This window comes from Saccopteryx bilineata, chromosome 5 (genome assembly GCF_036850765.1).
Source record: "Saccopteryx bilineata isolate mSacBil1 chromosome 5, mSacBil1_pri_phased_curated, whole genome shotgun sequence".
NCBI classification, from domain to species: Eukaryota; Metazoa; Chordata; class Mammalia; order Chiroptera; family Emballonuridae; genus Saccopteryx; species Saccopteryx bilineata.
The window spans coordinates 182,560,944-182,572,204 of record NC_089494.1 but is presented as its reverse complement, the minus strand read 5'-3'; the positions used below and the strand labels follow the sequence as shown (position 1 = coordinate 182,572,204).

General features: G+C 44.4%; 1 protein-coding gene across 1 annotated transcript in view; it reads left to right on the top strand.

Annotated features, from left to right (window-relative positions):
• Positions 1-747: 747 nt before the first annotated feature.
• METAP1 (methionyl aminopeptidase 1) overlaps positions 748-11,261 on the top strand; it is an 89,313-nt gene continuing 78,799 nt past the window's right edge. The window contains exon 1 of the mRNA XM_066280837.1: positions 748-908. Coding sequence (XP_066136934.1) covers positions 795-908 — 114 coding nt within the window. The 5' untranslated portion in view covers positions 748-794. The remainder of the gene's footprint in view (positions 909-11,261) is intronic.

Here is an 11,261-nt window from a genome sequence, read left to right as displayed (position 1 = left end):
TTAATACAATTCTCCCCTATTTACCTGGGATAATACAAAAATATTATATATATAATATAACCAAAGTTTGTACTGAATATTTAGTAGCTGCTGTCTTACTGCACTGTATATTGTGAATGGAGGGAGGTGCTATGGAAAAAGTATCGGGCAAGGAGAGTCCTTGGAAATCCTGGTCCGCCTCCAAATAGATAACTCTCTGGCTCCATTTTTTTTTTTTTTTTTGTGAATGAGCTATGGTCCTTTGGCCTCAGAGCAGAGTCTGTGAGAAACAGAACTTAAAAGAAGGAAATTCCTTTTCCAAGGAGCCGCCGGCTGGACTAACACAGAGTGGAGCGCCCTTTCCAACAGCCTGGGAGAATGGGGGACATTCAGGACACTGGGTTTCAGTCATTTAAGGGGTGACCGGGGATCTATGTAGGCAGAGATCGCGAAGCATGGTGGGGTCTCCCCTTACCGGCCTCACCTGGCCTTCACCGTCCGGCGCTGGGAGGTCGCGCTCCCAGAGGGCAGACGGCAGACGGCGCGGTGAGACGTCGCGCCACGAACTTCCCGGCCGGGTCCCTGGCGTCCCCCAAGTGTACGCCGCGGCCGGGAGGCGGGGCGCCAGATGCGCGCGCGGGGCGTGGCCTGGGCCGGTCTGGCGCTCGTCTTCCTTCCGCGCCAAGGCCCGCGGGCCGCGCTCCGCCCCTGGCCCGCCCCTCTCTCCTCCCGGCCCGCCCCTCCCTCCGCCCAGCCGTTCCTCCGGCCCCCTCCTCCTCTTCCTCGGTGAGGCGCTCCTCCAGCAGTCAGGCAGCATGGCGGCCGTGGAGACCCGGGTGTGCGAGACGGACGGCTGCAGCAGCGAGGCCAAGCTCCAGTGTCCCACCTGCATCAAGCTGGGCATCCAGGGCTCGTACTTTTGCTCGCAGGTAGATGCCCGCTCCCCCGTGGCGCCGCCAGCGGCGGGCCCCCTCCCCTCCCCTTCTCCGCCAGCCCTCGCGGCCGGTTAGGACGCGCTCCTCCTCTTCCCCGGGCGGGCGGTCGCGCCTGCTGCGCTTCCTCCTTCCCCCAATAGCTGCGCCCGCGACCCTTCCCGGCGCCGGCGATCCTGGGCCCTGCGGGCCTGGGGGCGCCTGCGGGGGCGGGGGCGCGGGCGCGGTCTGTCGCGGCCATGTGGGGTGTAAGCGGAAGCGGACTTGCCCGCGGTTGCCGGCCGCCGTGCGGCGCCGCGTGCAGGGGTCAGTTCCCGCCGCGCCTGTTCTCTTGGGGCTGGGGTCCCAGGGGTGCGGGCTCCCCTGGACAGGTGGGGGAGCGCGGGGAACGGGGCGGCCCTCGCCGCGTGAGTCATCGCTGCCGCAGTTCCCAGTAGAGCTCATGTCTTGGGTCTCGGGGGCTCCGGGGCCGGTAGTCACTATGGTCTCGGCGGGATTGGGGGTCTGAAGAGACCAGCTGGGCTTTGAGGAGTGGGTTGCCTGGGGACGGTGGGAGTCGCAGGGAGAAATGCTGGCTCCAGCCCCACCTTGTGTTTACCGCGCTTTGACACTTAGCAACTTTGAGGGTGAATATGGAGAGGGGTCTGAGCAATTCATTATTTTCCCTTGGCACTAATTTTGAAAACTATAAGTTAACGGTATGGGTCACCTTTTGCATTTACTAAATTTCCCACTGAGTGAAAAATACAGTTCCATTAAGGGTTATGTTTAATGCTGTAGTGTATTTTAATAAGTTTTGTGCAGTGGAGCAAACCCAGCATAGAATGGGGTCCTGACTGTAACGTGTGCTTGTGTTTATGTTTACTGAAAAGTGATAGTGTCCTGGCTGCATTTCGACGCTCAGAATGTTGGCAGAGCGGCAGTGATGTGGCTTTTAGTTCACAGTCCAGGTTTATTGAGACACATGAATATTCAGGTATTAAATTGGTAGTGTCGTGGATGGAGAAGAGCATGAACATGGAGTCTGAAGGCCAGGTCAGGATCCTGCCCTTGCTGATTATTGTGCCACCTTGAGCTAGTCAAGTTAACTTTTCTGAGCTCCCATTCTGGCACTAGACAGAGGAGAAGATGAAATTTTACTTACATGTTTCACAAAGTTGTTCTGAGCCACATATTATCCAGTGAATGTAAAATGCTGTGTAAAACCTAAGGCACTTCTTTTAAAGGCCACTATTATTTTATAACACTACCACATATAAAAATATCAATGATTAGAATGAAAACAAAAATAGAACAATAAATATAAATAATATACATATTTTAAATATGTAAATATAAAGATAAATGTGTAAGTATGTGTGCAGAGTAAACATAAATAAAATCCTTAAATCAAACCACTTGTAGGTAAGCCATTGTAAGAGCCCTCCTATGTTGTATGGGTCTCCTTTTTAGATAGGATACTATTCTTGACTTTGTTAGTATCATTTGGAAAAAGTTGCACATAGAGAAGTGTTGCTCATTCTAAAAATAGCAATGGAACTACTCAACGTACTAAACCTGGTATGAGTCCTTTCGTTTCTTTAAAATAATTTTCAAATTCTAATTTATTGAGGCCTATGTGGGATCTGGACTTACACACAAAAAAAAGTTTTCTTTTGGAAATTGTGTACCCTCTGAATAGAATAATGTGGTTTACATTGTGTTTAAGATTAGGTGGGAATTGTAATGCTAAGTGAATTAATATGTACAGACACTTATCTGTTGAGATTTAAAAGGATACTATGAAACCTTATTCATTAGGCATAGGTTGTATATTCTCTTAGGTGTGGTGTTATTCAGTAGAAAGAACATTGGCTCATTGGGGTTTGTGGAAAAATTCCACCGCATTTTATGAAAACGTGCGGGGTTTATTCAGCACTGTAGGGTTGGAGTTATGTTGGATTCTGCAGGTAATTTTTCTGGTACTCTGCTGTAACTAGTTGAACACATTCAGAGTTGCTCTCATATTGTCTCTCTTCATTCCTATTACTGCCTCCTAGAGTCAGTTTTTAAATAATTGACCAAGTCATTTGTAGTGGTGTCTTAATGTATTTCCCCCACCCTCCACAAGAAAACAAACAAAAGCTTTTTTACAGAAGTTATTTTCCGCTAGCATAGCAGCACACTCTGCTTATCCTCCACCCATAGCAGATAGAGTTACCATTGCTTGCAGGATGCTTACCCCATAATCAGGGCACCTCTTTTGAGTCCAGCTTCATTCTCTTGCTTTGTTTCCTTCACCCAAAATGTCACAAGTAACCTCTGCTTTTGTTACACCTTTTTAAAATGGGGCCATTAGTAGTACTTACCTCAGTTTTGGTGAAAACTGTACTAAGTATACATAAAACACCTAGCACATCAGTAAATTTAATCAGTGTTAGCTCTTTTTATTGTTATACTGATTTATGCTTAAGAAGGTGGAAATATTTTTATCTAAGATGCTTAATTTTAAGAAACATTTGGTCCTTTAAATGAGTAAAAACCAATTTTAACTTGAAAATTCAGCTTTTCAGGAGTTCCTGATGTTTATTTTTTTCTTTTTCTTTCTTTTTTTTTTTTTACAGAGACAGAGTCAGAGAGAGAGATAGACAGGGACAGACAGACAGGAACGGAGAGATGAGAATCATCAATCATCAGTTTTTTGTTGCGACACCTTAGTTGTTCATTGATTGCCCTCTCATATGTGCCTTGACCACGGGCCTTCAGCAGACTGAGTAACCCCTTGCTTGAGCCAGCAACCTTGGGCTCAAGCTGGTGAGCTTTTGCTCAAACCAGATGAGCCCTCACTCAAGCTGGCGACCTTGGGGTCTCGAACCTGGGTCCTCTGCATCCCACAGTCCAACGCTTTATCCACTGCGCCACCGCCCGGTCAGGCCTGATGTTTATTTTTTTATGGAAATGTTTATTATTTAATAGTAGTTTACTAGTTTTAATAGTAGTTTTGAAAACTACTATTAAATTTCTAGTAGGAGTTTTTGTTTGTTTTTTTGACAGAGACAGAGAGGGACAGATAGGGACAGACAGATTGGGAGAGAGTTGAGAAGCATCAGTTCTTCATTGCGGCACCTTAGTTTTTCATTGATTGCTTTCTCATATGTGCTTTGATGGTGGGGGAGGGCTACAGCAGAGCAAGTGATCCCTTGTTCAAGCCAGCAACCTTGGGCTTCAAGCCAGTGACCTTTTGGCTTCAAGCCAGCAACCTTGGGGTCATGTCTGAGATCCCACACTCAAGCCAGCAAACCTGCACTCAATCTGGTGAGCCTGCGCTCAGCTGGGTGACCTTGGGGTTTCAAACCTAGGTCTTCTGTGTCCCAGTCCTGCTTTCTGTCCATTACAACACCACCTGGTCAGGCCTAGTAGGAGTTTATAACAATTTTTTGAGTGTGGAGGCTTTGCTTTAGTCATTTTTGTATTTCTCTAGGTGCCTTGCACACAGTTGGGAAGGCACTAGTTCATTAAATGAAAGAAAAGAGGTCGATGGGGCTGTGAAGAAGAGCAAGAGAGCATTCAAGCCTTTAGGGCAGATGCTGTTCCGTCTTTAGTTAAAGGATCAGCTGAGAAGGACCTGAGTTATAAGGCATAAGAACATGAAAAGGAGTATAGTATATAAAAAAAGTAGGAGACTAGGTTTGGAGTCCGACCTGGGCTTAAATTTTTCCTTCCATGTCCATTGGTAATTTCTGTCCTAATTTTGTGAGAGAGCTAGTGGTGCACCCTTTTTATGGAGTTGAGAGGAAGATGAATAAGAGAGCTTGCAAAGTCCCTAGCAGTGTTCACTAAATGGTTTTTTAATACATATAGCCTCATGTCTAATACTATTAGAATCAGTTATAAGGAAGGTTTAAAAGTGTTTAAGGAGTTATTTGTTTGTAAACATTTTGAACAAATTCTTACAGTTGGCTCTTTCAAAGAAGCAGTGGCAAGGTAAGGTGATTAATTTGGTTGTTCAGGAAGAAAGTGAGTGGCTGGGTGGGCATCTGTAGGAGGAATTGCCTTCTATACTTAGCATCTTTTTTTTTTTTTTTTTGTATTTTTCTGAAGTTGGAAACAGGGAGGCAGTCAGACAGACTCCCGCATGCGCCCGACCGGGATCCACCCGGCATGCCCACTAGGGGGCAATGTTCCGCCCATCTGGGGCGTTGTTCTGTTACAACCAGAGCCACTCTAGCGCCTGAGGCAGAGGCCACAGAACCATCCTCAGCGCCCGGCCATCTTTGCTCCAGTGGAGCCTTGGCTGTGGGAGAGGAAGAGAGGCAGAGAGGAAGGAGAGGGGGAGGGGTGGAGAAGCAGATGGGCGCTTCTCCTGTGTGCCCCGGCCGGGAATTGAACCCGGGACTCCCGCACGCCAGGCTGACGCTCAACCACTGAGCTAACCGGCCAGGGCTAATACTCAGCATTTTTGAAATGTAACCCCGTTCTCTGAAACTCTTGTTAGTTTGTTTTTTAGTATCAAAGTTCCTGACAATGTGGAATGGTTCTGGAACTCATCTTCATCATTGATGGAGATATTAACCATATTATGCTTTTTTGTTATGGGGTTTTCTTTAAATTTCTCACGTTGCTGACCACCCCTAGATATTGCTTATAAGGTAAATGATTAGGTACAACTGTTGTAGTTTCTTGTAAACACAAGGTAGAATGAAGGTATAGAGAGGTTGTGACTTTTTTTGAGAGAGAGAGAGAGAAAGGGAGAAAGGGAGAAAGGGGGAGGAGACAGATGAGAAGCATCAATTTGTAGTTGCTTCACTTTAGTTTATTGATTGCTTATATGTGCCTTGACTGGGGTGCTCGAGCCAGCGACCCCCACTCGAGCCAGCGACCCCCCGCTCGAGCCCACAAGCCCTTGCTCTAGCTGGTGACCTTGGGGTTTCAAATCGGTCCCTTGGCCTCCCGGGCGATGCTCTGTCCATTGCACCACCTCTGGTCAGGCCGAGAGGTTATGATTATTAAAAATAACTTTACTGCCCTGGCTGGTTGGCTCAGTGGTAGAGCGTTGGCCTGGCGTGCAGAAGTCCCGGTTTCGATTCCCGGCCAGGGCACACAGGAGAGGTGCCCATCTGCTTCTCCACCCCTCCCCCTCTCCTTCCTCTCTGTCTCTCTCTTCCCCTCCCACAGCGAGGCTCTATTGGAGCAAAGATGGCCCGGGCACTGGGGATGGCTCCTTGGCCTCTGCCCCAGGCGCTGGAGTGGCTCTGGTCGCAACAGAGCGATGCCCCGGAGGGGCAGAGCATCGCCCCCTGGTGGGCGTGCCAGGTGGATCCCGGTCGGGCGCATGCGGGAGTCTGTCTGTCTCTCCCCGTTTCCAGCTTCAGAAAAATACAAAAAAAAAAAAACTTTACTAATATTTTATTATAGAAAAGTTAGAAAGTAAAGGTGAAAATTTACCCAGCGATATAATTTCTGTGACGTTTTGATGCAAATTTTTACAAACATTTATATATATATATAAACTTTTTTTAAAGGCCCAGAGTATGACTGATTTTATTATTTATTTATTTATTTATTTATTGTGACAGAGTCAGAGAGAGGGATAGGGACAGACAGACAGGAACGGAGAGATGAGAAGCATCAGTCATCAGTTTTTTGTTGCGACACCTTAGTTGTTCACTGATTGCTTTGTCATATGTGCCTTGACCGTGGGGCTACAGCAGACCAAGTAACCCCTTGCTTTGAGCCAGTGACCTTGGATCCAAGCTGGTGAGCTTTGCTCAAACCAGATGAGCCCACGCTCAAGCTGGCGACCTCGGGATCTCGAACTTGGGTCCTCTGCACCCCAGTCCAACACTCTATCCACTGCGCCACTGCCTGGTCAGGCAACATTTATATATTTTATATACATTAAGGTGCATATCCTCGTGTATATTTTTACAAAAGTGGGACCATAATGTATATAATCTTAGAGAATTTGGCCACTTATGTCTTTTTTTATTTTTAAGATTTTATTCATTTTTAGAGAGAAATAAGAGAGAGAGAGAAAAGGTTTGGGAGAGGAGCAGGAAGCATCACATGGTAGTTGCTTCTGGTATGTGTCTAGACCAGGCAAGCCCAGGGTTTTGAACCGACGACCTCAGCATTCCAGATCGACTCTTTATCCACTGCACCACCACAGGTCAGGCCTGTCTTACCCAGTATATTGAGAATGTCTGTCATAGCTACATTTACATTATCCTTTGTAATTGCTGAATAGTATACTATGTTATACATGTACTGTCCTTATATAATCACCTATGGTTGAATTTATTTTCTTTTCAGTGTTTTAGCTGCTTTTTAACTGCTCTTCAATAAATTTTCATATAAAATTTAAATCATTGTGATTTGCTCAGGGAGAAAATAATGGTAGGATTTGTACATGAACTCAGTTGAACCATCTCAAGCTGCTAGTAGTTCTCACAGTGTAGTCAATGGATCTTTGTTGGTTTGAGGACCTTCTGGGAGTCAATATAGATCTCCTTTTATTGACATACTTATAAATTCTTATATTGAAGTTTTGGAATGAACAATACTTATATTCCCCTGGAACTTAAAAAAAGCAGGAAGCTATTGGAAGTAGGTATGATCTTATGTGGTTGATATATACTGCTAACAAAATTTAGGGAATATTTTATTGCTTCATATTTATTTTGAAATATTCCCTAATTTTTGTGAGCAGTGTAGTTTGTAGATAGAAGTTTTTAGTCTTTTTTTTGGGAGGGGTGAGTCTCTTTCAGGTTTGGCATACTGGCAGAATTTTTAGTTTGGTCTTAGTAAATTTGGTGGCGATGACAGACACATGTAGATGTTACGAGGGAGAATCAGTAACCTGGTAACTCCTGTAATAATGAGAAATTGTCTTTGGTATTAATAGCAAACCTATTTAATAGCTGTATATTAACAGGAATGCTATACACAACCGCCATTGGTATTCTTTCCATATTGAAGTTTTGATGTAATGGAATAGAGATATAATTATTAGCATTTTTCCAGACCTCACAGTTTTAACATGAAGCATTTACTTATTCATGTTTGGGCAGGTAGTACTCCCAGCTCAACAATTATAAGTCTTTATTTTAATTATTTTGATTGGTATCAGTCTGGTGTCTGGCTCTGAGTGAAAAACAATTCAGCATACCCTGCAAAGGAGGCCTCCCTTATTGTACATGTGTTTGGCAGCTGTAGTTGAACCCAGGAGAAGGACCTTGGGAAACTTTCCCCAAATTATACATTGCAAATAAGTTCTCTCCTCACCTTACTGTTACAGTAGCTAAGTGTGGAAACAACCTGATTGTCCATGGATGGATGAATGGATAAATAAATGTGTTACATACAATGGAGTACTATTCAGTCTTATAAAAGAAGGAAACTGCAGTTGCCACAACATTGATGAAATGAGGAAATTAGGCTAAGTGAAATAAACCAGTCACGGAAAACAAGTGCTAAATGACTCCACTTACATGAGCTATCTAAAATAGTCAAATTTGCAGAATCATGGAGGGGAATCGATGTTGCCAGGGCCTGAGTGAGGGGACTGGGGAGTTACTGATCAACAGCATGACGTTTCAGTCACACAAGGTGAATAAACCCCAGATGCCTACTATTCACATTGTACCAACAGCAATGAAAATTGTATTGACACATTTGCTAAGAAGTTAGACCTGTGTTAAAGTGTTATTATTATTTTTTTAAAAAGTTCCCTTTTTGTCTCCAGTAACTTACTGTTTTATTGCCAAGTTCAGTAGGGACTTCTTCCTGATACACCAGACCTGTGCCATGTCTTTGGAAAGCATTCCCCAAAACCCTGTGGGCTGGGGTCTCTTAATGGCATTTATGTCTCTAAAGATTGGGTAAAGTATCATATAAATGATAAGTGAAATTATGACTTTAGCAATTTTTTTATCATCATAAAGTGGAGGCAGAAGAGACTTCTCTATATTGTGTATACCCATTACCCATTTGCTCTGTTTGCTTTATTTATGGGTACTTGTGTATATTGCATTTATATCTTTATTGAAACATTGGAGAGTAAGTCATAGATAACATGATAACCACACCTATGAAATATTCAGCGTGTACTTTCTAATGAAAAGTCCTTCCTAACTACAATATCATGATTAAATTTAAGAAAATTAATCTTGCCTTGCCTGTGGTGGCACAGTGGATAAAGCGTTGACCTGGAATGCTGAATTTGCTGGTGTGAAACCCTGGGCTTGCCTGGTCAAGGCACATATAGGAGTTGATGCTTCTTGCTCCTTCTTACCTTCTCTCTCTCTCTCTCTCCTCCCCCTTCTCTAAAATGAATTTTTAACAAATCTTTAAAAAAATGAGAAAATTAATCTTAAATTAGTCCTATTCAACTTTCTCACTTATCCACCAAGCATCTTTAATAGTTGTATTTTGGTTTTTGTTATTTTTTGAATCAAGATCTTATCAAAGCTCACAAATAGCATGTGATTATCATATCTTAGTCTCTTTTAAAAAATTATTTTATTTATTGTTTTTTTTTTCTTACAGAGACAGAGAGAGAGAGATAGGGATAGACAGGGACAGACAGACAGGAACGGAGAGATGAGAAGCATCAATCATCAGTTTTTTTGTTGTGACACCTTAGTTGTTCATTGATTGCTTTCTCATATGTTCCTTGACCGCGGGACTTCAGCAGACCGAGTAACCCCTTGTTCAAGCCAGCGACCTTGGGTCCAAGCTGGAGAGCTTTGCTCAAACCAGATGAGCCTATGCTCAAGCTGGCGACCTGGGGGTCTCGAACCATTGTAAATATATATTTTTCACTTTGCAATTAACATGTAATCTGTGGGATGATACTTTGGCATTATGAGAACTCACATTTCCCCAACAATGTTCCTCCTAGTGGTTTTAGCATTCATGATGATCCTTGCCTGATAATTATTTCAGTTTGGGTTACAAAAGGTGATTCCTGCCCTTCCCCAACTCCCATTGTTGTTATTATTTTTTTATTTACAGAGACAGAGTCAGAAAGAGGGATAGATAGGGACAGACATACAGGAACGGAGAGAGATGAGAAGCATCAATCATCAGTTTTTTGTGACATCTCAGTTGTTCCTTGATTGCTTTCTCATATGTGCCTTGACTGCGGGCCTTCAACAGACCGAGTAACCCCTTGCTTGAGCCAGCGACCTTGGGTCCAAACTGGTGAGATTTTGCTCAAACCAGATGCGCCCACGCTCAAGCTGGCGACTTCGGGGTGTCGAACCTGGGTCTTCCTCATCCCAGTCCAACACTCCATCCACTGCGCCACCGCCTAGTCAGGCCCATTGTTATTTAATAGCTGATTATTTTTACCTGTAAGGAAGAGTTTTTCCTCATCAATGGTTGAATAAACTATGTTTCATCTAAAAATGGCAGTATAATAGTATTTCTACTGAAAAGACATGTAATGGTAATATATTGGTCACTTCCAGTGGTCACAAATGTTTATTGTTGTAGTCTCATTTTTTTTTTTAAAGTTGATTTTAGAATGAGAGAAGAGAATGAGAAACATCAACTAGTAGTTGCTTCACTTTAGTTGTTCGTTGATTGCTTCTCATATGTGCCTTGACAGGGTGCTGAGCCCATGGCCCCTTGCTCAAGCCAGCGACCTTGAGCTTCAAGCTGGTAACCTTTGGGCTTAATCAAGAAAGCTTTGGATAATGTCAATGATTCCATGCTCAAACTGGCAAGCCGGCTAAAGCTGAGGACCTTGAGGTTTGAAACTGGGTACCTCAAGCTTTCCGGGTTGAGGCCCTATCCATTGAGCCAAGCCACCACTGGTCAGGCTGTTGTTTTCTCATTTTTCAATTTAGGGACCTGTTAGTCAAATAAGTTTGTAAATATGATATGTATGTTTGCTCTTATAGTTTGCATTGGGTGTGGGAGACAGGCTGTAAGCTGGCAAGGTTCTTATAGCCTAAGGCTTAGTTTTAAGACTAAGCCTTTCTCACCCTTTTATTTTTTATTTTTATTTATTTATTTATTTATTTTTGTATTTTTCTGAAGCTGGAAACGGGGAGAGACAGTCAGACAGACTCCTGCATGCACCCGACCGGGATCCACCCGGCATGCCCACCAGGGGGCGATGCTCTGCCCCTCCGGGCCGTCGCTCTGTTGCCACCAGAGCCACTCCAGTGCCTGGGGCAGAGGCAAGGAGCCATCCCCAGCGCCCGGGCCATCCTGCTCCAATGGAGCCTTGCTGCGGGAGGGGAAGAGAGAGACAGAGAGGAAGGAGAGGGGGAGGGGCCGAGAAGCAGATGGGCGCTTCTCCTGTGTGCCCTGGCCGGGAATCGAACCCAGGACTTCTGCACACCAGGCCGACGCTCTACC